The sequence below is a fragment of the Suricata suricatta genome, chromosome 16 (genome assembly GCF_006229205.1).
Source record: "Suricata suricatta isolate VVHF042 chromosome 16, meerkat_22Aug2017_6uvM2_HiC, whole genome shotgun sequence".
Lineage (NCBI taxonomy): Eukaryota > Metazoa > Chordata > Mammalia > Carnivora > Herpestidae > Suricata > Suricata suricatta.
In genome coordinates this window covers 44,636,959-44,663,105 of record NC_043715.1, presented here as the reverse complement: position 1 = coordinate 44,663,105, position 26,147 = coordinate 44,636,959, and the positions used below count along the sequence as shown (strand labels likewise).

Sequence of the window (26,147 nt, the reverse complement as noted above, 5' to 3'; positions counted from 1 at the left end):
AACCCCCAGTGTAATGATATTAGGAGGTGGAGCCTTTGGGAGCCCTCCTAACTGAATTAATGCCCCTTTTAAAGAGACTTCAGAGACTCCCTCTACCTCATCCACCAGATGAGGACACAGCGAAATCATGGGCCTCTATGAACCAGGAAGCAGGCTCTCACCAAACACTGAAACTGCCAGCACCATGATCTGCGGCTTCCCGTGGTCACAGACCGTGAAAACTACATCTCTGTTGTTTGCAAACCGCTCAGTTTATAGTATTCCGTTAAAGCAGCCCGAATGGACGAAAACAGGATAAAACAGGATATTATCACTTTCCCTCACTGCATCAATGTGATTGATTTTGTTGATAGATGAGTCTTTAACCATGATTATGTCATACTGCTTGACCATCCCTGACCTCTCTCTTGAATCCCAGATCTGAAATTCCTGCAGCCTTTTGGATGACCTCCTCCAGAATTCTCTCAGACCTTCCAGGCTGGCCCTGACCCCAAAGGCCCCATCTGTCCCCCAAATCTGGTCTTCATTTCAGGGACAGCCGTTTTATCCCCCAGTCCCGAGGGCAGAGCTCTGGACCTTTTTTTAAATGCTTCCTTTGCTCCCACTTCCTTCATGGCCTTCTAGACCAATGGCCTGCTCGCTAGGGCTTCTGGGCATCTCTCCCACTTGCCTCCTCATCACCACCCTACACCAGGCCTCGGCCTAGCTCCATCCTCTTCTGCCCAGGTCTCTGGCTACCGCCTCCCTGGGATCTCTGCCTCCAGGCCTGAGCTGTCCTCCACAGGAGCATCTTCCTACATCCAACCATATCCTTTCACCTTCAGCCCAGAGTCCTCCTCTGATCACTTCCAAGCTCCAAAACACAACCTCGGTGGCCTTGCCTGCTCTGGAGCTATGCTATCTCATCCTGGACAAGCTGGTCCAGCTGTCTGCCCTGGTGCCCCTCAGAGAATGTGCCCCCTCGGCCTCTGCTCCCAGACAGGGGAGTAGAGGGGGATGGTCGGAGAACCTTCAAGACCTTTGGTGAAGGGCTCATGTTGAGCTTGTTAGGGGGACAGGGAGTAGAGTACAAGGTGCATTTGTTTTATCGGGGGGTTTGGTTTTTGGATTTTTGCCTTTCAGTCTTTTCTCTTCTCGGTGGCACATTTGCCTTTCAAGGACTGTCCTTCCTCACACTTATTCAAGAGGTTGGGGTGGGACAGCCCTCAGCTCCAGGTTGGGCTCCAGTTGCCTTGAACCTCTGGCAGTATGAGTAGTGAAGTGGTGAGCTCAGAACCCACACCCCATCCAATTTGAGTGACTGACTGGGACTTGCCTAGGAATGGACTCCAGCCCCTTCTTTCTCTGGACAAGAAAATATCTGGATGTGCAGCCTCAGACTGTCAAGGGGGCTAGCCTGAGGTTAGAGACCATACTCAGAGGAGGGCAGGTCAGGGAAGGCTGCAGAGAAATGGAGCCAGAGTCCTGCAGACATGGAAGACTTCTGGATCAAACTATACCTGAAGCCTATCTTACTAAAGCCCATAAATAAATTCCCATCTCTATGTAGGGCATATGAGTGAAACTTTTGCTACTTGCAGCTCAAACAAAAGTCCTGGGGCGCCTGGGTGGCTCAGCCAGTTAAGCGTCTGACTTCAGCTCAGGTCATGATCTCATTCTCTGTGAGTTTGAGCCCCACGTTGGGCTTGGTGCTGACAGCTCAGAGCCTGGAGCCTGTTTCAGATTCTGTGTCTCCCTCTCTCTCTGCTTCTCCCCTGCTCACACTCCATGTCTGTCTCTCTCAAAAATAAGTAAACATTAAAAATAAAAACTCCTAACCTTCCCCGAGTCCCCGCCTTAAGCTAGACACCAAATAAGGATTGAAATTCAAAGTATTTAATGACTGGCACTGAACCTGGGCACTGGACAATACCGCAAACTGGCACCACGCCTGGGTCATGGGAGACCTTGCTGGACATCGGGGAGGCTGGGGCAGCCCGCGCGGAGGGGCGGAGTTGGCAGGTGCACGGAGAAGCTGCTGCTTACCAGCCGGCACACAGGAGTTTGATTTTAACAACCGACAGGCTGTGGGGTACAGGGAACTGAACATGAGACCTTACAAGGGTAAGGTCTGAAAGGGGGATTTAGGTGTGAAGGAGAAGTGAGGATCGAAGCAAAACAATAAAGGGCCTGGGACGGGTGATAATTGCATTTCCAAGATGGCCCAGGAAGTGAGAGAAGGGGTGGGGGGGGCGGGAGGGGGCAAGAGGCTCAGGTAATAAATACCTCCTACTTCTCTTTCTTCAAATTCCCCTCAGGTGCATGTGGCCTCGCCTCTGCCACTTTGGAACTGCCATGGAGGGCGACTCTGGAGCTGGCCGTGGATTTGGTCTTAGATGCCCTGCTGAAAATCCTAGAGGGGTCACTGTAAGAGGAGGAGGGCTCTGACGTGCTCCTGCGGAAGCGGTTGCGGAAGCGGTTCCAGACGTTCACCAGATAAGGCAACAGGAAGCAGAAGATGATGTAGAGAATCACCAGGCCAATAAACACGCAGCAGGACACCTGCAGACACATACAACAGGTCTGGGGGCGGCCTCAGAGCCCCGCCCCCTCGTGGGGCAGCTCCTCGCGGCCACTCACCGTGACAATGAGGAGGGCCCGCTTGGGACTGAGCGGCAGCCCATGGATATGCAGCAGGAAGATGAGCTGGTAGTCACAGTACGTGCTCCTGTCCACGTCTCTGAGGGGGTGTGGGGTTCAGGCCTGGGGCGGGGGTCGGGCACCCCACAGGAAGCCCCAGAGTCCACGTGGGACGCGTGCCTGGCTCACCTGTTGCTCACCAACACCTTGAAAAAGAACTCCGGGGAGGTGAATGTGTGGGGAATGATGTCGTAGCAGGGGGAGTTCTCCAGACACAGCCACCTGGGGACCCAAGTTCAGGCAACATGCGGCATCCGAAGCATGCGTAGCACGTGCCAACCTCTGGTTTCTCCCTCTAGCCCACGAAGTCCGGGTGAGGTCAAACGAGGGACCATCTCCTCCCTTCTTCCTCGAGTCACTCCTCTGTTGGGTCATGCAGTAAGGCTGGCTCCGTGCCGACCACGGGACCGGCTGCTGACTCCTTCTGGCATCACTGTGCGGATGACTTATCTGTTGTGTGCCAGCTCCTCATTTATCCCTCATTGCTCTCATTCCCTCAACCCACAAAAGTACCTGGAGTATCTACTGGGCACAGAGGCACACCTCTGTTCACTCATTCTCTCCTTTGTTCATTTATTGGGTAAATGCAAGTTGAATGCTGACTCGGTGCAAGTGGTTGCTCTGTTCATTCATTCACTTCCCCCATCTGCTCACGGCATCGTTTTCTTCCTTTCACTGAGCCAAAGCTCATTATTGAGTCCCTGTATACGAATCTGTTCCTCTCCTGTTTTATTCACTCATCCCGACCTCTGTGCAAATGCCAGTAAATGCCTCCCGTGAATGAATGAATGAATTTGTTCACTGTCCCATTCAACAAATACTAGGTTTAGTCTTATCAGGACCCGGACCTATGAGGGAGATAGACCACACGAGAGACAGTGACAGCCATGACAGGGCAGGCTGGGACGGGGCAGGCACAAGCAGGGACGTGAGGGAGAGAAAGGGGGAAACACAGGAGGACGTGGCAGCCAAGACCCCACTCAGAACCGTCAGAAACATCTCCCCTGGATGAAGGGACATCTGCACTAAGGCCTGAAGAAAGAGTAAGAGGCACCAGCACCGCAGACAAAGAGTCAGCCCCATTGGGGGAATGCGAAGACGCTCAGCCTGGCTTGAGGCTCAAGAGTCTCCCAGAAGCAGAAGGGATGCCCAGCCCAGGCAGACTCTGGGCAGGTGGGGGATACGGGCACCAGCAGCCACGCGGCGGACTCACCTGATGCCCACGCTCTGGTTGGACATGATGGTGAAGGCCGAGTCGGTGGGGGCCGTTGTGTTCTTGGTGGTCCAGATGAGGCTTTCCGTCCTGTGCAGGGCCAGGGAAAGTCAGTTGGTGCAGTGGGGGGAGGCCCAGCCTCCACTGCAGGCCCAGAGAGAGGCTGGCTCTGTGAGCAGTGGAGGGAAGGGGCAGGAGGAGCCTCAGGGGGGAGGGGCCTCGCCGCATGGGCGGGGCCAGCACTTGAGCCTTCCTGGGAGCCAGTGCCTGGGGCAGAGGCCCAGCTGTGGGCGGGTGGTGCCTTCAGGGAGGGTGAGGTCTGTGGCTGGGAAGCAAGAGAGGCCTGCAGGAGAAGGAGGGTGATTGTGGGCCCAGGCCCCCAGGAATTACCTGTCCAAGGGGCTGTTGAAGTGGTAAACCTCCTCCTCGCTGTATTCCCTGAGGGTGTCCAGGGTGGGCCCACCACCTACAACCTTCAGCACATAGCTGCCAGGTCAAGAGGTGCACAGACTGGCTTCGGTGTCTAGAGTCCTGTGTCACCTCTGCCATCCAGCCCACATTCTGTCCCGGTACTGCCTCCCCACCTCCAACTCCCATCAGACGGTGGCTCGGCCTCCTCTTTACCTGCCCTGAAAACTGCCCGAATCTCCCGTCACCAAATCTTGGATCAAGAAGAAAGGGTAGAAGACTGTGGGGTCGGAGGGAGACCAGAAGCAGAAGAAATCAGCTTTTGGCCAGAGAAGCAGAGGATGGAGGGGAGGGAGGGGAGGAGTGAGGATGAGGGAGGCGGGGAGCGAGCAGAGCAGCGAGGGCGGGCAGGCCAAGGGGTGCGGACTGAGGGCAGTGAGCAGACGAGGCGAGGGTGCAGACACGCACCGTCTCGGTACAAGAAGCAGGGCATCTCGGGGTCCACCTTGTCGCAGTCGAAGTAGTGTTTGTTCTGCAGCCGGTTGTAATGTACCGTGTGGTTGACGTCGAAGGCCAGGCGCTTGCCCGGGGGGCAGCCGAGAAGCACTGTGATCATCAGGTTGCCCTACGTGTGAGAGGAACAGTCTTACACGGGGCGAGGGGGACAGGGAGGACATCCCCCCCATGGCACCGCATCCTGCCAGGTCACCCTCACCGTTGCCACTTGGTTGTTATTATTGTTAAAACAACACTCTAAAAACTGCAAACGTTTATGTAGTTCTTACTGTGTGCAAGGCACTGGGTGATGTTTTAAGCACTTCGAACTCAAATCTAACCCTGAGAACAAGCCTGGCGTGGTAGACAATATCTCCATTTCAGACGAGATCGGGCGCGTTCAGGGTGATATGGCCGTAGACAATATCTCCATTTCAGGGATGGCAACAATGAGGCACGAGAGGTCAAGCCAGTTACTCCTCACCCGCAGCCACGCCTGACATGGTAGAGCTGGAATGGAAACTGAGGCAGGATGGTTCCAGCTGCCTCTAGAAAGACACTCAAAACCACTAACACCCACACCTGTGGAGCGGCCACCTACTAGGAGGACTGCACAGGGCTGGGGGAGGGTGGGCCAAGATCTGAGAGGAGCCTGGGACAGACGAGGGAAGCAGAGCCCAAGATCAGGGTCAGGAGTCCGGGAATTCCCATGGCACGGTCTTCAGAATGGAAGCCTCTGATCCATTTCAGGGGTAGGGTCTGAGGGTCTTATCCGAGCACCAAAGGGACATGGGCATCCAAAGACTGTGGCCTGGGCGTGACGGTGACTGGAGAGGGGTTGGTGGCCGTTGATGAAGAAGTACGTCCCACGTTGGCCTGTGCCCAGGATTTCCCGGCTCCGGGCCACTCACTCACGGGGAGGTCTAATGCGCATCTCAGAAGCAGTTTATTGACAACCCATCTTGGTTAAGGGTCCCTCATCCCTCCATACTGAGGCTAAAAGTCTCATCCTGGAACTCTCTCTCTTTTACCCCTATACCATCCAGACATCCTGTGGTCTCTAGACATCAAAACAGAGCCATGCTCTGCCCCCACTCTTCAACCCTTTTGCTCCAGCCTTGTCTTGCCCAACCTTGTTTCCTCCCTGGCCTCCCCTCCCCCCAGTCCACCCCCACACGCAGCCTGTGAACACCCAAGTCCACTCGGCCCCAGGTGATCTGCCTCCCTTAGCCCATTTCATCTCTCTCCCACTTTCCTCTGGGCTCGCCCTGATCCAGCCACGACTGAGCCTTCCTTGAGTCTAACACGTGAAGCATGTTCCCGCCTCCAGGCCTTGCCACCATCCATTCCCCTCACTGGCTCACCTTTCTGGCACATAACCACAGGGCTCACCTCCTCCCTGCTTTCGAGTCTTTGCTCAAATGTTTCCTCCCCGGCCAGGGCTTCCCCAAACCATCCTATGGAAAATGCTAACCTCCCCACGTCCCCTGCCTGCTCACTTCCCCCCAGCCCTTCATCACGTCTGACACACAATATCTTTTATCTTCCTTATTGTCTGACTCTCCACTGCAGGTTGAACTGTGTGTCCCAAAAAGATATGTTGAACTCCTAATCTCCTGGTGCCTGCCCATGCGGCCTAATTTGGGATAGGGCCTTTACAGGTGTAATCAAGTTAAGATGAGGTCACACTGGATTGATCAGGTGGGGCCCAATCCAATGACCAGCATCCTCATAAGAAGAGGGGAATTTAGGGGCACCGGGGTGGCTCAGTCGGTTAAGCCTCCAACTCTGGATCTCTGCTTAGGCCATGATCTCTCAGTCACGAGTTAGAGCCCTGCCCTGGACTGGGCCCTGACCATGGGGAGCCTGTTGGGGTTCTCTCTCTCCCTCTCTTTCTGCTCCTCCTCCATTCACATTCTCTCTCTCAAAATAAATGAATAAACTTTAAAAATAAGTTTAAAAAAAAAGCGGGAAATTTGGATACAGGCACACAAGGAAAATGCCTTGTGAAGACAGAGGCAGAGAGGAAACGATGTATCTAGAAACCAAGGACTGCCGCCAACAGCCAGAAGCCAGGAGAGAGGCTGTGCCACACAGACTTCCTCGGGACCTCCTAGGAAACCAACCCTGATTTCACTCCCCTGGCCTCCAGGACTGGGACACAATAAACATCCCCACTTGTAATTTACAGCAGCCTGGCAAACAAACACACTCCCCCCCCCCCCAAAAAAACCCAAGAGCTTCGCAGTGCTGGGAATTCTGTCTGTTTTGTTCACGGCTCTAATTCCAGCACCAAAAACAATGCTTGCATGTAGTAGGCGCTCAGCCAGTACCGGCGGAAGGAACGAACAAGCTCTGTGTGCACCAAGTGAAATCAAATCTATTCCCAGTCCACCCCATGCAGGAAGGCCCATCCCTGGGTGGCCTGTTGAGAGATGCTCCCAGCCTTTACTCATCCAGCCAAATTTGATTGAGCACCTCTTTATGTTTATTTTCGAGAGAGCAACAGAGCACTAGTGGGGGAGGGGCAGAGAGAGAGGGACACACTGAATCCGAAGCAGGTTCTAGGTTCCCAGCTGTCAGCACAGAGCCCGATGTGGGGCTCAAACTCACAATCTGTGAGATCATGACCTGAGCTGAAGTCGGATGCTTCATGGACTGAACCACCCAGGAGCTCCGAGTGAGCATCAGTTATGTACAAATTAATTTGTTCTTTCCTTCATCCAACATATTTACAGATCGAGGACCTACTGTTCCTCAATCAGCTTCAGTTTCCTTTTTTTGCCCCAGCATTGGGAGCCAGAGAGAGGCTCCAAGACCTCCAAATGCACACCCTTCAGAACGCCCGGCTGGCTCGGTAGGTGGAGAGCGGCGGACTCTAGGTTTCGGCTCAGCTCATGATCTCACGGTTAGAGTTCCAGCCCCTTGCTGGGCTCCACGCTGACAGGGCTTGGGATTTTCTCTCTTTCAGAATACACACACACACACACACACGTTGGGGGGTGGGGAGTGGGGAGAGAGGGATGAGAAACAGGAAGGACCCCAGCCTGGGAATACAAAGAAAAGCTCAGACTATATACCCCTTCAGCACCTTTGTCTCCTTGTCTGTTCAAAATAAAGCACTGATAGGTTTTCTTTAAACTTTAATTTTTAGGTGGGTAACATGGTCACGTGGACACACACACACACACACACACACACACAGTGAAAAGTTTCACTTCCATTCCTATTCCCCAACTGTCCTGTCTCTCCTCCACCCCTCAGGAGCAAAGTGCTATAAGGATTTTCCCATTTATTTTCCCACTTTCTTCATGCAAATAAGAGCCAACATGAATATATGCTCTCAGTTAACCTTCTCTCATGCTAATGGCTTATACACACTGCTCTGTACCTGATGTTTTCTCTTAAGGACAGGATACACTTTGGGGTGGCTGGGTGGCTCAGTTGGTTGAGCATTGGACTTCAGCTCAGGTCATATCTCGGGGTTCGCGAGTTTGAGCCCCGCCTCCGGCTCACTGCGGTCAGGGAAGATCCCACTTCGGATCCTCTGTTCCCCTCTCTCTCTCTCTGCCCCACCCCTACTTGTTCTCTCTCTCTCTAAAATAAATAAAACATTAAAAAAAAGAATAAAATATGCTTTGGAGACTATTTTGAATGAGCATGTGGAGATCACATGTCTCCCTCTTTTTTTTTACAGCTGCAGTTTGATGCACCCTGATTGATTTAACCACTCCCCTATTAGTGGACATTTAGGTTGCTTCCAACCTTTTGCTGTAACAGGATGTTACTTTGACCTTTGATCTTGACTTTGACCTTCTGAGGTTACGATCAAGAGGGAAATAACGAGGATCGCCAAGGCTGTCAGGAACACTTATTGGATGCTGGGTGAGAACAGGGGATCTGGGTTAGGCCCCTCCTTCACCCCTTACTAGCTCCCTGGGTTACTCTGAGCAGAGCTCTCCACATCTCTGAGCCTCAGTGTCTGTCTCTGTGCAAAAGGGATATTGCATGTGTAAGCAAGCGAGGAACTAAGGACCCCATGGAGTGAACAACGCCCGTGTGAGTGGGGAAATGAAGGGCCACATGTGACAGAAGGGCCAAGCTGGCCCACATGACACCTTTGTGTCAGTTGGGAACAAAACCCCTGTGTCGTAGATCCTGTACTTTTCCCTGCAGAAAAGTATTAGAAGGAACATGCAGGCCTGGGTGCAATCTATACAACCACAAAGGCAGCCCTTTCTGCAAGCATGAATGGGTGAAAAGAATGAGTGGATGTGTGGGTGGGCGAATGAACGAAAAGGAAGAAATTATGAATGCAATAGTGGGATTTCCCAGGGGAGAGTCAGAATCAGCCCTGTTAGGTCTCGACCTAATCCTTTTCCTCCTAGCATAGGGTCCAGGCCTCCCAAAGTGCAATACCTGCATGCGGAGTCCCTGGTGTGTGTTCTGGAAGCAATGCCCGGCCGAGCCCGCCACCTGTGGGTAAGAGCAGGTGATGATGGTGGGCCCCGTGGGCTCAGTCTTTCCCCTCCTCCCGTATCCCTCCCCTCCAGACCTGGCCCGAACCTTGAGCACGATGGAGGTCTCCATGAGGTGATGTCCACTAAGGCCCTGGTCAAAGCAAGCCGATTTATCACGGAGCGTAACCTGGGGTTGGGGGCAGAAATGAAGGTATCAACAGGCCGACCTGAGGACCCGGGACTGTTCTAAAAGGCCCCTGCGCCGGGAGCTCCGCCCCCGGCCTCAGCGCGCGCGGTCTCACCCTGAAAAGCACCGTGTTGCGACTAATGACGACCTTCTGTTTCACCTCCGCCTCAATGCAGTCCGGGTCGGCCAGCATCACGCCCAGATACACTTTGCTCCTCAGCTCTTCACCCGTGAACACTGCAAGCACTGAGGGGTTAGGCCCCGCCCCCAGGGCTCGCAGACACCTCCCCTGCCTCAACCCTTGCCCCGCCCCTCGAACGCCACTCGGGCCTCGCCCACGGACCGAGCTCCGGTGACAACTCCAACGAATGCTTTTCGACCCTCAGGACGACCGTGAAGACGTAGCTGGCGCCCTTGTCCAGGTAGATGCGCTCGGGCAGGTCGGACTGGGCCTTGAGGTCGTAGACCTTCTCGTAGCTGGCCATGTCAATGTATATGTTACCCGGGGTCTGGAAGTTGCTCGCCAGGTAGAAGTAGTAATCCTGGAGGACCGCATGTGGGCAAGGTCAGACCCGGGCGGCGGACGCGGAGGGGTGTCCGGATGCCGCCGCCGCCTCCCACCCCCACCCCGCCCTCGACTCTCGACCCTCTCCACCAACCTTGTACTGTCTCTTGTCCTTCCACATGCGCCCGATGAACTCCTGCTCACGGTCCACGTACGGCTGCGGGGACGACCGGCACCATGAGAGGGAGCGGGGTGGTGCGAGGCAGCCCCGACCCCGGAGCCAAAGCTCACAGACCCTGGCCGGCCTCCGAGCCCTCCATCCAACTCCACGGCCACAGCCCGCTCCCCCGCCCCGCCCCCGCCCCCTTAGCCTCGGGCTCTCCCGGGCGGTTCCAGCCTCCACCGCCTCGCTTTCTGCCAAGCCTCCTCAGTCCCGTCTCAGACCAGACGCGGCCCCGGCCAGGCGTCCACCTTGTGGTACTGGGAGTGCAAATAAAGCACGTAATGGATGAGCCCCTGGTAGACTGCGAGCGAGTTCTCGTCGTGGAAGCCCGAGGAGTCCAGGATGCGCGGGGGGGGCGCCCGGTAGCGCTCCTGGCGGGAGTACATTTGCGGCTTGGGCAGGTCCCACAGGTGCATGGCCGTGAACGGGCAGAAGTTGCGGAAGGACAGCGTCAGGTAGCCCCTGGGCGCGGGGAGGGGGGAGGGGATAGCTTTCAGGTCCCTGGCGCACCGCGAGCCTCCCAGGTCCGCCTCCCGCCTCTGCGCTGCCTTCCGGATCTAATCCAGCCCTGCCCTTCCTGCTCGTTCATCCGCAGCCCCGGGAGGGTGGGGGTGGGGGTCCCTACGTCCCTACGACCCTACGTCCCTCAGTCCCTCAGACAGGGTTCTGGACCTACTCCTTGACCTCCTCCCCACTCCCAACTCAAGCCTTCTTCCACCTCCCCTTTCTCCCTGGCCCCTTTCCCTGCTGCCTCCCCGGCTCCGGCAGGTGACCAGATAGAGCATTCCTGAATGCAGCTGAATCTGCCCGTGCAGTCCCTCCTTTTAGTTCCCACGCTGGACGGGAAGAGCTTGTACATCCGGTAGCTGCCTTCCAGGAGGTACCACTCTATGGCCACCAGGCTCACCTTGTCCACCCTGCCACCAGCACTGCACTGTCTGCAGTGTACTTCCTCTCAGTCCTGAACACACAAACTCCTTTCCTCCTCAGGGCCTTTGCAGATGTGGTTCCCCCTGCCGGGAACCCCTCCTCCATCTTTTCACCTGGCTAACTCTTCATCAGCCTTTAGCCCACAGCTCGTGTCCGTCTTCCTCCTTGAAGCTCTCCTGGATGCACCCACCTCCCTCAGTCTCATCCACGACCCTCCTTTGAGCCCCCCTGCTTGGCCATCACAGCCCTGGGCAGGACTCCCATCTCTCTCCCGGAATAGGGGCTTTGTGTGGGCGCCACCTAGGGCTCTTTGACTGCTGCTGCAGCCCAGGGTCTTCTCACCCTTTCCGTTCCAAGTAGTGGTGGCTGGCGACCTGCTGGTACCTCAGGAGCTGCGCCACGGGCACATGCCTCTTGACAAGGTGACCTTGCTGCCCGTTCATCAGATACACCAGCTGCGGCAGGAAGGCAGGGCCTGGTAAGCTGGGGTCAGCCGGCCGCCGTTTCCCCACGTCCCCCCTCCTGGCACCTGGTACAATTTGTTGTCTTCGTAGAAGAGGGTGACCATGGTCTCATTGGGGGCGTAGGCAGGGGACTGTTGCATCGCCTGCAGGCTGACGTGCGTCTCCCAGCCCATGGACGGGAAGAGCTTGTACATCCGGTAGCTGCCTTCCTGGAGGTACCAGATCTGGGGGTGCGACAGCCAGGTGGGTGTGTGTGAGGGCCGTGCAGAACTCTGGCCCCACCTCTCTGCCCAGTGGGGGGGCCCCAAGCTCTGGGGGTGAGGCCAGGCCAGCTCTGTCTGTAATGTATCTCTACTTCCCAGAACCCAATGACCTCTGCTTCCTCACCATAATTGTCTTCATCGTCTCATCGGCTGGAGTGGCCATGACTTGAAACTGAAGCATTCCTACTGTATACTCCCCTGCAGGTCAGGGTGCCTGGGGGCAAGCCCTGTTTTCTCCCCACTCTGCACCCTCCAGGGTCCCGCCATCCCCTTGGCCTCAGTTTCCCACCTCCGCACTGATACCCCCCCCCAATACATTTGAGTCTAGACCTCAACCCCTTCGGAGACTCAGCCTGGAGGAGTCCATCAACCTTCAAGGTGTCCCTTCTCCACGTGGCCTCCTCTATGGAGCCCTCCCTGATACACACACACTCAGATTGAACTGGAAGCTGGCCCCACCCTCTTTCTGAACATCTGTCTGGAGGTTCTGTCTGGAAGTCCTGTCTTCCCCCCTGCAGCCCTGCGTCCCCTGAACTGTCACTTTCTGGGAAAGACTCTGTCTTCCCAGTTGCCCTGTGACCCTTGAGGGCCAGGGCCAGGGCTGACCCAGTCACTATAGCACCCTCAGAGCTGGGTCAGGCATACAGTGAGCGCTCGAAATTTATGAACTGAACCACGTGATGGAACGAAAGGGCCCTCTTGGAAATCAGATCAGGACTCTTCATCTTTCCCTCTGCTGAAAGACTCTGGAAAAACCACCACTTCTTTTTGAATTCCAGGGTCCTCAGCTGCCCTTCCCCGGGACCCCCGAGAGCACTTCCTCCCCTGAACCCTTTCACCCTGACAGAGGGAGAGGGGAGACCCCTGGGGTTGGAGGAGAGGAGCAGGGCAGCCCACCTCCTCAGTCTCGGTGACCATAGCCATGTCCCCACGGAACGAGTTGACCAGGTACTTAATGGAGTGCTCCTTGGGGAAGTCCGCCAGGTAGATGAAGTTTTCATTGTTGTAGCTGCAGGGGCAGAGATGGGAGCTGGGGCCCCGGAAGGGATCTGCTTCCCCCGACTGCAGGCCTAATGTGAGACTGTTTACTCAGTTCTCTGACAGCCTCATAAGAACATACAAGGAAGCTGGGGTTCTAGCTTCTGCTCCAGAACCTCAGGGTGACCTTCCCATCTGTGCGTGGACGGGAGGATTTGACCAACCTAGCCGTTTGCCAACAACCCCTAATTCCTGAGGGGTGCAGAGTGTCCTAATCTTTCCCCCAGACGGTGCCTTTCATGTGGGCTGGGTCCTTACGTTAGGTTTCACTTAAGAAACGCCTCCCAGGGGACGCTTGGGTGGCTCAGTTGGCTAAGTGGCCAACTTTGGCTCGGGTCATGATCTCGTGGTTTGTGAGTTCAAGCCCCGCTTCGGGCTCTGGGCTGACAGCTCAGAGCCTGAAGCCTGCTTTGGATTCTGTGTCTCTCTCCTTCTCTGCCCCTCCCCTGCTCATGCTCTGTCTCTCAAAAATAAATAAATGTAAAAAAAAAATAAAAGAAGAAGAAAGAACATTTAAAAATTTTTTTAAAAAAAGAAAAGAAAGGCCTCCCAGGTCTTTAAAGTATCACCTTTCCCCACCCTCGCCCTAACCGGCCCATCACAGCCCTGATAACTTCTGAACTTAGGCGTGCTCTGACAATTTGACAGCTTCGGAAAGGACGCCCACCCTGATGGGGCTGAGGAGGCCGTGTCTGCCGGCCCCGTACCTCTGCAGGAGGAAGTTGCCCCAGATATACAGCAGGTTGCTATGCTGGTTGTAGAACATGCCCTTGGGGACCATCGGGACGTTGGTGTAAGACTCTGTTCCCATGATCACCAGAAACTCCAGGCCTTGAGCTGGCCACGGGGGAGAGGCAGAGTGGACACAGCAGTGAGGGGAGGGTCATCCGGGTCCCTCCTGACCCTCATCCACTTTTGAGGCCCCCCTGCCTTCCCTTCCTACCGTCAGGGATGAATTCCGGGGTGGTGTAGAGAACGTGCAGGTCATTACGGACTACAGCCGGGAAGAACACAGCAAAATCTCCTGAGGCTCTGAGCTTTCAAGACCTGAAACTGGGCAAGGCACCAGCTTCCCAACCCCTCCAAAAAGCCCTCCAATGGCTTCTCATTTGGGCCTGTTAGCCCTTAGGGTTTCTTGATATGATATGAATATGTTAGGGCACAGGACTTGCCTCCTCTGACTTCTTGGCCGGAGAGTACAGTGTACAGCCTATACAACTGTACATGGCAGTCCTATTCTCTGTTCAGTAAAATAAAATAACATCTTTTTCTTGTGTGAGCCACAAGACCCTTTCAGATTTGACTTCTGGTCAGGTCTCCAATCTCCCTCCCTCCCCATTCACCCTCTGTCCCAGTCATCCTGGTTTCTTCTGTTTCTGCATCCCACCACCCCTTACCCAGGTCTGCTCACCACCACCCCTTACCCAGGACCTGCTGTCTGCCTTAGCACAGATCCCACAGACCGGCAGGAGGCTCACAGTCTGGGCTCTGCTCCCACTCAGCCCCCAACAGCATCGCAATTACCCGGGTCGTAGCTGACCACCTGGAAATACTTCCGGGTGGGGTCTTCGAACTCCACCAGCAGCAGGAGATCGAAGTCGTCAGCAATGAATACGGCCCAAATTATGGAGCAGTTGATAACTGGGTAGGAAGGGGCAGGTTCAGAGCAGCCCTGGACCCGCCCCTCTCCCTGGCCTCCTTAACCCTCACGCCTATCCCTGCGACGCCCACCCCTCCCAAGACACCTTCTTTACAGGGACCTCCCCCCCCTTCCTGCTCACCCACCCCCGCCCGCCGCAGACCTCTCTGGGAGCCAGGTACCTTGTATCTCTTGGCACACAGACCGCTGCCTGGGCAGCAACTCGAAGGACACGCGGCCATCTGCAGAGCAGGGTAGGTCGGTGCTCAGGCCCTTCCCAGCCCTTGCCTCTGCCCCTTTTAGTCCTTGGGATTTCAGGGGGCGGGTCTCACCCTGACATGTCAGTCACTCACACCTAACCTACCAGCCGAGGTCTGTCTCTGGCCACAGGAATCGCTCAGGTCTGGGCACAGACTCAGAATGGGCCAATCAGAGCGCATCCTGGATTCCTACTGGAGCTAATGGGAGAGGCTGCTTTCATTCTTTTGGGGTGTTTCAACCTGGCTTGCGGAGAGATGTGGGCCCCAAGCACCTGGGACCATCTTTAGTCCAGGAGGGAGGCATCTACTAGAGAATGAGGCCAAATCTCAGGGTTCATAATAATAAACCCTTTTAGAGCACCCACCACGTCCCTAGCACTGTTCTAAGGCGGTGACAGATGCCAGTTGATTTAATCAACCCAGTGAGGCAGGTGCTAACATTATTAGCCCCATTTTGCAGATAAGGAAGACGAGACCAGAAAGAGAGGGTAAGTCACCTGTCCAAAGCCATGGGTGACTTGGGTTGGGTGTGTTCACGTCCTCCCCCCACCCATGCTGTCCTCACTACGCTTGCCAAGGGCTGGAGCCCTGATGGCACACGCTGTGAGTCCCCGGATCTGGCCAAGCCGGAAGTTGGACTCTAGTCTTTTCGCTTGTGTAAGTCCACACATTCTTTATGCCTAACTGATTTCTGACTTGGGCTTCTGTCCTTTGAAACCAAACACGTCACAAAAGATATAGAACCCACTCAAGTCCTACCCCTATAAATGCATAAACCCATACCCCCTCCCAGGGACAACTTCTAGCCTGAGGCTCCTCCTGGAGGCACCTGGTGAGGGAGGAGCGCTCAAGGTGGGAATTCTCGCAGACACCAGGGTATGGAGTGGTCTCTTGGGCCGCCAGAGGCCTCGCCCCTTACCTCTGATGGTCCCAAAATGGACATAGCCTTCCCGCTTGCCCGCAGCCAGGGCCATGATATACTCAGAGCCGTTGCTATGGGAATACACGGGGCACAGCTTCTTGATGCATTCCTTGTTCAACTCACGAACCCAGGTCTCTGTGTGGGGCCGGCATGGAACCTCAGACCCATGTCTAGACCTGGGACCTGACCCCGTGCCCTATTTCCATGGCCTGAATGGCTATTCAATGTGGGGTCTGAGGGGCCACTGGCACAGGGCCCAGCTACCTTTAATAAAGCCCCCTTGCTCATACTCTGTCCACCATGTGCAGATTAGTCTAAGCCCACCCTCGCACTCCCCTGGCCAGAGAAATGGGTTCCACTGAGCATGTGACCATGTCCGACAAATCAGAGACAGCCCTGGCTTGCTCTTTCCTGGGGCCCTGGAAGGATAGAAGTCCACAGCTGTTAGGTGGAGAGGGACAGTCACCAAGGCTATCAGCAGGAGGGGCCTGTTTAAGCCACAGTGAGCACCTAGATCCACCTGTACCTGAAAGCAGATGCACCTTTCTAAGCCCAAAACACCCCTCCCTCCCTCTCTCTCTTCCTTCCTTCCTTCCTTCCTTCCTTCCTTCCCCTTCCTCCCTTTCTATCTATCTATCTCTATCTATCTATCTATCTATCTATCTACATAGGCTTCGTGCCCAGTGGGGAGCCCAACACAGCTTGTACTCACAACCTGATCAAGGCCTAAGCTGAGATCAAACCAAATGGAAAACGGACTGAGCCACCCAGGAGCTCCAGCACCCCTTTCTTTGACTCAGGTCCATTTTAATTTGGTTCATTCTACTCTCAATGTCCTCAGCAAGAAAGGGAGAAAAACGAAGCTGTTGGGAACGGGTCTTAACTAATGAAATACAGAAACTTATAAAATGAAATCCCTCATTTACATATGGGGGAAAGCTGAAAAGAACTCAGAGGGTTTGGGTTTCATTTAAAAGCTAAGGCTGGAGGTGCCTGGGTGGTTCAGTGAGTTAAGCATCCGACTTCCGCTCAAGTCAGGATCTCACAGTTTGTGAGTTCAAGTCCCGCGTCAGGCTCTGTGCTGACAGCTCAGAGCCTGGAACCTGCTTCAGATTCAGTGTGTCCCTCTCTCTCTGCCCCTCCCGCACTCATGCTCTGTCTCTCAAAAATAAATAAATGTAAAAAAATCTTTTTAAGAGAAGGCTGTGCTTTGAATTCTGTGTCCCCCCCCATCTCTCTGCCACACCCCACTCACTCTTTCCCTCTCTCTCTCTCTCTCTCAAAAACAAATATTAAAAATAAACAGATAGAAGCCTGAATCAAAAGTCTCTCTTTCTCCTCTGTGATCTGTTTCCTTCGTGGCTTTTCCTCTCCAGCTTCTCACCCCACCTTCTGTCTGCCTTTCTGAATCTCCATGCCTCTCTCCCACCCCCAAAACTTCTTTTAACCCTTTATGTTTATGTATTCATTTTGAGAGAGGGAGAGAGAGAGAGCACAAGCAGGGCAAGGGCAGAGAGAGAGAGGGCGACAGAGGGTGCGAAGCAGACTCTGAGCTGACAGCAGAGAGCCCAAGGCGGGGCTTTAACTCGGGAACGGTGATATTATGACCTGAGAGTGAGACATTTAATCCGCTGAGCCACCCCGGCACCCCCCAAGTTGCTCTTCTGCTACGCATCTTTCTTGGCAGGCCCTTCTCTGCCTGACGCTGTGTGTGTGCATGGGTGCACACGTGAGCACATGCACACACGTCTCTCTCACTTTCCCTCTCTCCCTCTGCTCTCTCCTTTCCCTCTCACACCTCCCTCCACCCTCTCTCTGCGGGTTCACAGCTCCAGACGACGTCAGCAGAGAGAGGGTAGGAGACGCCATGTAGGGGGGGCCGTGACCATTAAGGGGCCTGGAAAGTCCCTCGAAACCCCCCTTCCCCGCCCATGGCAATTCCAGCCCCAGGGGCTTTCAGTGGCCGGGTTCCCTGAGGGGCCCTCCCCGGGGCTCCCACAGGCAGGGCCCCTTTCCCGAGAGGCCAGGGACCCCTCACCACTGCCTCGGTTGCTCTCGTGGAGGGTGATGTAGGTGCCCGTAAAAGAGTAGACCATCTGGTTCTGCCTAATGAAGAGCATGGTCTCGGTGGCAATGGCGTCACAGATGGTGGTAGTGAGCCTGGCCTGAGGGCAGTAGGAGGAGCCTTCCCAGCAGACGTCCAGGTTCAACTGCAGGAAAGCAGAGTCCCGGTGGGGAGCAGGTCTGCCTCGGCTCCGCCCCCGACTTCCTGCCTCGAGGGGAGACAGCTGCTCTGAAAACTGCCTGGGGTGGACCGGGCAGCTGCCCCCAGGGCGCCCTCCCAGCTCACTGTCAAGTAGTACCTCGTGGCCAAGCTTCCTGACCTGGCGCAGGGAAGCAGGTGACCCTGGCCAGCGCCAGTGGGACTTTGTGGGCTCCCCAGAGTTTGGCAGTGCACAACATACTCAAGAGTGCAGAGCACAGGCGTGAAAGGAACAGCAGAGGGAACAGAGTCAACGCTGCTCTAGTAGTGTTGTGTGGCGACAGCCCGCAGGCGCGCTGGGCGCACAGCACGCTGCAGAGGCGTGTTGGATCCGTAGGCTACACATCTGAAACTGATGTAACACTGAGTGCCCCTCTACTCGAATAAGAACTTTTCTGGAGGAATTTTTAGATAATTGGGGGAAACGGACTAAGGAAGACCCCGTTAGAAGATATAAAAGGGTTCTAGCTAATTGAATCGGGTGTTCCGATTAACTGCTACCACCCTCACAGTGACTCTGTGAAGAACATGGAAACCTCGCTGGCACTGTACAGCTGAGGAGTCTGACGCCAGGGGGGATGCAGCGGCCTGGCCCAGGGTCCCGGCCAGGAGGGAGCTGAGCCAGATACTCTGGCTCCACTGGCTCAGGTCTTCCCTTCACGCTCTCTGCCGCTCGCGGGAGCTGCTCTGTCTTTAGGGACTCTTTCCGCAGCCCCAGGCCCCGCTCTCTAAGGCTCCAGGCCCAGCGCCCCTCAAGGGGCCCCAGCCCAGTGCCTTCCCCGCACCCCTCACCTCCAAGAGAACGGAGTCCTTGAAGCTGGTGTCAGTCAGCAGGATGGACTTCTCATCGGGAATGCCACCCAGGATGAGCACAGGTGCCTGGTTCACAGTGTGCCACAGGGGCCTCGACGGGATGTTGACGAAGTACCGGGGTTTCGGATTGAAGATCTGCCGGGGTGGGGGGTGGGCGGGCTGTTCAACACTCGGCCTACCCTCCACGGCCTCATCTCATTGAGGGTAAAAGCCAGAGTCCTCACTGGACCCTGAGGCCCCACACGACTTGTCCCTGTCACCACCCTGACCCCATCCACCACCTCTCTTCCCGGACTCACTCTCTCCCAACCACACGGGGCTCCTCACTGCTTCCCAGGCCCCCCAGGCACATTGTCACCTCTGAGCCTTTGCACTGGCTGTTCCTTGTATAGGAAATGCTCTTCCCCAACCATCCACATGCTTCCTTCCGCTCTCCCTCCTAGACATTACTCAAATGTCCACCTTCTCAGTTTTGCCTTTCTTGACCATTCCCTTAGCCATGCAATCCTTTCCTGCACAGACCTAACCCCCGCACTCTGAGCTCTCTCCAGAGCACTTACCACATTTTCCCCTATTCTGGAATGTACTTGCTTTCATGTTGACTGTGTGGTCTGTCTCTCCCACTAGATTTGCAGCTCCGTCTGGGTCTGTGTGTTCACTGAATGAACTACTGAATGAATGAATGCATGCACCATGATGAAGACTATGGGTGCAGGAGGGGCGCCTGGGTGGTTCAGTCAGTGAAGCGTCCGACTTCGGCTCAGGTCATGATCTCACGGCTCGTGAGTTCGGGCCCCGCATCGGGCTCTGTGCTGACAGCTCAGAGCTTGGAGCCTGCTTTGGTTCTGTGTCTCCCTCTCTCTCTGCTCCTCCCCCATTCACATTCCAGCTCTCTCAAAAACAAACGTTAAAACACTTAAAAGTGTTTTAGAATAAAGACTATGGGTGCAGGAATCAGGGAGACAGGTTCAAGTCTCCTTCCATGTGGACAGGCTAAGAGACTGCAGGCAAATGGCTCCATCTCTTAGGGGCCTCAGTTTTCTCCTCTTGAAAATGGGCCTGTGAGCGTCCCTTCCCTCCCAGGCTCCTTGTGAAGCCTGAATGTGATCGCATATTTAGTGGAGCCCGCCACCTGGGGTCACCCCAGAGTACGCACTCTGTAATGGGGTCTGCCGCTGGTTTGGGAAGGAATGGGGGCCCCAGCCTCCTGTCTCTAACCCACGTTTCCTACCGCATTTCTCTACTCTCCGGGCCCCTCACCTCATTTCCCACCGAGAACTGCAGCGTGTTGCCTTGCTGTCTCCACAGGAAGCCGTTGATGTTCACATAAAACCTGGCAGCAGGTGCGGGGCAGGGCACAGGGGAGCGGCCCAGCTTCAGGGGCTCCTGCCATAGCTCACAAGCTCCTCCCTCCCCACGCCCTCCCTTTGGCCTCCTCCTGGCTTCTTTGGAGATCTGGAGATTAGGAAGCCCCTCCCAGAGTCTACCCAGCTGCCCTGGGCTGGGGAAAGGGCACCTTTTGCTTTGAATGAAGGGCCCCAGGCCATTGCTGCTGACGTCCACCTGCATGACCACACTGCCATTCTTCATGGGCATGGGCATGTACCAGCTCATGGCACACAACTCTGCGTCGCATGGCTCTGCTGGTGGGAAGTGGGCACTGAGGCCGCCGGGGCTCCCAGCGGCCGCCCACCAAGGCCGCAGACCCTTGGCGTCTCCCTGTAACTCCTTGTGTCCCCCTCTAGGCCGTGGATGCCAAGGGGGCCTTTGTGTGCCCCCATCTGGGCCGTGCACCCCCACAGAGGCCTCCCTGTGCCTCATTCTGGGACACAGACCCCACTGCAGTCCCCTAAAACTCCCACGCTCCCACCAGCCCATGGGCCCCTCTGATGATGTCAGCCTCCCACTGAGCCCGCAAGCTCCGCACACCCTTGCCAGGCCCTGGTCCCTCCCGGCGCCCTCCAGGCTCACTTTTGCTGCGGACGGGGGCTCCCTCCATCTCAATCTGCAGCTGCTCCACCCGCCAGCGATGGAAGTTGACGGGGGACTGGAAGGTCACCAGCACCACGGGCTTCAGCCCCGTCAGGTAGCCTTTGCGGACCTGGGCCTCGGAGGACTGAGGGCAAGATGGCCCCACAGGTGTGTCCTTAAGAGAGGTTCTGGGTACCCCTGCCTTGAGCCCATCTTTAGCAGCCCATCTTCTCGGACTGGGTGGGAAAACAGTCTCTACCACGGGAAGGTCAGAGCACAAGATCTAGGCCATGTGCTGGGGTGGCAACAGGCCAGGCTCGGGGCCAGGCGGCGGGGCCAGGGGCGGTGAAGGGAGTCAGAAGGTCTTCCTGGAGGAGGTGAGGCCAGCGCCATCGTCTTCAGACAGACCATGGATGTAGGGAATGTGCAAAGAATGGCAGCATGGAAAGAGCACAAATGGGAAAGTGGGAAAGAACCTACCCTCACTTCAGGGGTTCCCAGTCCACTTTTGAGACTTCACTCCCCCCACCCCCATAGAAATGGGATTCTCTGCCAGCCCCACCAGGCAGAGGAGAGCCAGGTTTTGGACCTGGGGCCTGTGGGGAATGGAGGGACGGGACAGTTACCCAGAAAGGATCGGGGGAGGAGGGGAAGGAGACAGTCAGGGCCAGCCTCCTGGAAATGCCAGGACCTTGGCTGGGCGGAGAACGGCAGGTAGCACTTAGGGCGGAGGAGAAAGAGGGGAAGCAGAAAGGTGTGCCGGGTGTGTGGAATGGCATAAGCAAAGGCCTGGAGGCAGCCACTGGGAGCTGTACTCCAGCCACTGGGGGCGGAGCGTGGGCTAGGAGACCAGGGAGAGAGACTTCATGGGTCCGACCGCCTCTGCAGAGCCCTTCATCCACAGGAACACCCCGGCCAGGTCCTTCCAACCTTGCCAACAGTACCTGTCCTGGCCCTACCTTCTGGGTTTTTCAACCACAGGTAGCAGGTGCTGGAGAGGCAGGGATCTCCTGTTAGGGCGCTAGCGACCCTCATTCTGTCCATCCTCAACTCCTTCCTAGACCCCGCATCAGCCTCCTCACTGTCTCCCTGCCCCTGCCTGGCCCACTCCCCCCCCCCCCCAGCCCTGGCATAAGGGAGCCTGGGAACACTGGAGTCTGATCAGGCCCTCCTTTGCTCAGAACCTTCTCACGCGCTCCATCTCACTCAGAGTGGAGGCCGACCTCTCCCTGTGATTCCTGAGACTCTGATCACCCCCCACCCCCGCCCTATCTCCTCCCACTGGCCCCTCACTCATGGCTCCTCACACGCAGCACATCGTCCCTTTTCATCACTCAGGTTTCTGTTCAAGACTCTTCAGAGACCTTCCCCAACCACCCCATAACACCCTCCTTTCTAACAGAGGACACTTTATTTTCTCCTTCACAAGGATACCTCCAGAAATTATTTTATGTATTTATCTGCTGATCACTTCCCTGGTGGCCTGAGTCTGTAAGGAAAATCTAGTGGTATTGCATTGCATCCCCTGTGTTGTTAAAAAAAGAAAGAAAGAAAGAATCTGACTCACTGAAGGTGTTGAGTGGCCAGAAAAAGGCATAATCATCACACTTTTACGGATCAGGAGAGATTTGTGGAGTAAAACTGCCTGGCCAGGGTCACATTCTTCAGACTTGTTGCTGCATTCTTGGAGCCCTTTCTAGGAACCAGGCACTGTGCTAAGTGGTTCTCGCATTTTTAATCATTTTGTCAAGTGGGTATGATCATTATTGCATCCTCGTTAAGGATGGGGAAGCTTTGGTACAGAGAAGTAAGTGATTTGCTGGAGATCACACAGCTATTAGGTGGGGAGCTGGGATTTGAACATGGGCAGCCCAGCTCTGGAGCCCACAGTATTAACATCGTGCTACACTTCCTCCAAGGAAATGTTACGTCAGGGCAGATTCAAACCTAGGCCTGCCGCCAGCAAAACGTCACATCTAGGCCACAGCCCTCGCTGTCCACAAAAAGCTTATTTGAGCCAAAACAATCTTGGAAAAGAACAAAAAAGTTGGAGGACTTGCACTTCCTGATTTGAAAACTGACTACAAACCTACAGTAATCAAGACTGTGATAGTGGCATGTGAACAGTTATATAGAGCAATGGAACAGAATTATCCCCAGAAACAAACCTTCACAGTTATGGTCAAGCAACTTCTGACAAGGGTGCCAGGACAACTCATTCATACATTTGGTAGTGGGAGAACTGGATCGTCATGCAAGAGTTGGACCCCTACCTCACGCCACACACACAAATTAACTCAAAATGGATCAAAGGCTTAAATAGAAGAGCTAAAACGAAAGACTCTTGGAACATGTGAGTGAATCTTCATGACCGAGGCATAGACTTCTCATACAACACCAAAAGCACAGACAACAGAAGAAAATACCAATATGTGGGACTTTTTTCAAGGTTAAAAACACTGGCGCTATCTTATAGCACGTGAATTATATCTCAATAAACATAAAACTTTTGTGCTTTGAAGGACACCATCAAGGAAGTAAAAAGACAACCATTCGATGTGACAGAATATTTAGAAAGCATACATCTGGTAAGGAACTAGTATCCAGAGTACAGAGAGAAATTTCACAACCCAACAATAAAAAGACAATTAACCCAGTTTGGCACAGAATTTGAATAGGTATTTCTCCAAAAATAGCTAAGTGGCCAGTGAGCATAGGAAGAGATGTTCAACATCAGTAGTTATGAGGGAAATGCAAGTCAAAACCACAATGAGATACCCACTCACAACCATCTCTGTGGGCTCTAACTAAAAGAGGAACACGCGTTCGTGAAGATGTAGAGAGACTGGAGTCCTCAGATGTTGCTGATGGGAATGTAAAATGGTGCAGCGGCTTTGGAAAACGACCAGGCAGTCCCTCAGAAGTGAAACAGTTACCATTTGACCCAGCAAGAACTGAAAACATATGTCCACGCAAAAACGTGTACACTCGTGTTTATAAAAGCATTATTCATAATTGCCAGAAAGGACAGAGAACTCAGATATCTATCAATGGATAAACAAAGTGTAGCACATCCTTACAATGACATATGACTTAGCCATAGAAAGAAAATACTGAGGGGCGCCTGGGTGGCTCAGTCGGTTAAGTGACCGCCTTTGGCTCAGGTCATGATCTCACAGTTCTTCGTGTCGGGCTCTGTGCTGACAGCTCAGAGCCTGGAGCCTGCTTCGGATTCTGTGTCTGCCTCTCTCTCTGACCCTCCCCTGTTCATGCTGTCTCTCCCTGCCTCTCAAAAATAAATTTTAAAATATCATTAAAAATTTTTTAAATAAATAAATAAATAAATTCTGATACATGCTACGGCAAGGGTGAGCCTTGACAAAAGGTGAGTGAAAGAAGCCAGATACAATGTCCGAAACTAGTAAATTCATAAGAACAGAAAGTAGATTAGTGGTCTCCGGAAGCTGGAGGATAGGGGTACAGGGTTTCTTTTTAGGGTGATGAATGTGTTCTGGAATTAGAGAATGGTAATGGTTGCACAACTTTGTTAATATACTAAAAACGACTGAATTGTACACCTTAAAATGGTGAGTTTTATGTGAGTTACATCTCAATTTTTTTAATGGCATTAAAAAAAAAAAGAAACTTGAGCACCTACTATGTGCCTGGTGAGATACTGGGAAGCTTCTTGAATCCTTAGTGTGCCCAGGATCTGGTGGTGCCACCACTATTAAAATGTTACAGTTTGGGGAAACAGCCCACACAGAATGAGCTCAGCCCCACTGCACTCGCTCACCTCGGGGCCGCAGGAGTAGTTGATCTTCAGGTAGTATGGGAAGCCTAGGTATTTCTGCAAGAAGAAGTTGGGCAAATGTCCAGAGCCCAGTGGGGTGCGGATCCATGACCTCTCCCATTCACCTGACCCTAGTCCCCTCACCTCAATATGGTCGGTGGGTGAATCCCCCAGCCGGTTGAACACACTGTCCAGCTTCCTCCGGGGCTCTGGATCGAAAAAACGGTCGCTCACGTCGTCCTTGCCTACATTATTGAACTTGACCAGAAAAACCTGCCAGGTGCACTCCGGAATATACTCCTCCGCCCACAGCCTCCACGGTGCCAATAGCACCGCCAGCAGTGGCCACAGCGCCCGCAGCATCTGGCATTGTCGCCAAGCAGGGCCAGCAGGGTACATCGCGGGGCAGCGCGCAACGTGGCTCGAACCTGGAGAATGCGGGGGTCAACATCCCCTAGCAAGACTGCGCCCGCAAGCCGTCTTCTGAGACTCTACCACACTCCTGAGCTTCCCCTGGCACCTGCTCCTGACCGCATCGGTTTTCAGACTTCTGGCCGCACCTCTGTTCTTATTCCTGGCCCCGCCCCTGTCCTTGCTCGGGCCCCGCCCCTACTCTCGCTTCGGGCCCCGCCCCTGCTCTTGCTTCGGGCTCCGCCTCTATTCCAGTCTTCGCCCCTGACCAAGATGCAGCATCTGCTCCTATGCTGGGTCCCTCCTCTACCGTTGCTCCTGGACACGCCCGTGCTCCTGGTTTCGCCTCGCCTCCTCGCTTCGCCCCTTAACCCTGCCCCGTAGTTGTTCGTTGCTCGGCCTCTGCTCTGCATATGGCACCTACTCTTCACAGGCTCTCGGTTTCTGTTTCTGACTTTGGCTGTGCCCCACCTACTTTCTCCAGTCCTGCTTCTCCCTCTGGTCATGCACCTGCACTTACACGTGCACCTGGTTTGCCCCCAACTTTTTGCCCCCATCCCCCCCCCCCCCCCCAATCTCTTCGCATCTCTCCTTTCTTCTGGCCCGGGCCCTGCCCTGGTTCCGGGTCCTATACCTAGCCTCTCCCTTCTCCGGATCCTGATCCCGGACCTTCCCCACGCCCCGCCCCTTTCTCTGGCCCCACCCCTGTTTCTCGCCGGTACCGTGTTCTTGTCTCTGCTTCCCCGCCTGGTCCCGCTCCTGTTCCCCGACTCTTCCTACTTCTCAACCCGCCCCTTATCGACCCGCCCTCTCCCCTTGTCTTTGGAAAGCTGTTCTGCTTGAGCCTGCCCGTCGCCCCGCCCCCTCCTAGAACCACGTCCACCCCGCTTAGAGATCCTCTCTTTGCCTCGGGATCTCTCCTCGCCACGGGCCTTTCCTTCGCTCCGCGCCTTCTTGTGACCCTGCACCTTTTTCTCGTTCCACTCCGGCGCTACCTTGCCGGTCAGCCCTTTCTCTATCCTCACCCACCCCCAGAGACGCGACACCGTTTCACTCCACTCTCTCTTTTCACGACCCTTTTCCATGCTCTGGACAGCCACGGACTCTACGCCCCGCCTCTTCCAGCCCGGTTCCTACTGGTCTCCTGGCTTCTTCTCCTCTCCTTTTCCTGCTCTTCGCCCCGCCCCTTCTCGGCCCCTCCCCTCCCGAT

General features: G+C 54.9%; 1 protein-coding gene across 1 annotated transcript; it reads right to left on the bottom strand.

The window, feature by feature from the left end:
* Window positions 1-1,853: 1,853 nt before the first annotated feature.
* CATSPERG (cation channel sperm associated auxiliary subunit gamma) lies at window positions 1,854-26,105 on the bottom strand. The gene is given in 31 exon segments (XM_029925581.1): window positions 1,854-2,064; window positions 2,266-2,541; window positions 2,620-2,719; window positions 2,809-2,901; window positions 3,893-3,982; window positions 4,283-4,378; window positions 4,517-4,580; window positions 4,769-4,925; window positions 9,215-9,271; window positions 9,362-9,442; window positions 9,558-9,679; window positions 9,786-9,984; window positions 10,102-10,164; window positions 10,419-10,632; window positions 11,443-11,555; window positions 11,630-11,788; window positions 12,725-12,836; window positions 13,573-13,702; window positions 13,809-13,859; window positions 14,390-14,506; window positions 14,687-14,746; window positions 15,684-15,821; window positions 17,725-17,896; window positions 18,742-18,897; window positions 20,023-20,095; window positions 20,279-20,402; window positions 20,734-20,878; window positions 24,530-24,583; window positions 24,671-24,954; window positions 25,660-25,722; window positions 25,725-26,105. Coding segments are annotated over 30 exon segments (3,858 nt in total). The 5' UTR covers window positions 26,023-26,105; the 3' UTR covers window positions 1,854-2,064; window positions 2,266-2,268.
* Between the last annotated feature and the right edge of the window lie 42 nt (window positions 26,106-26,147).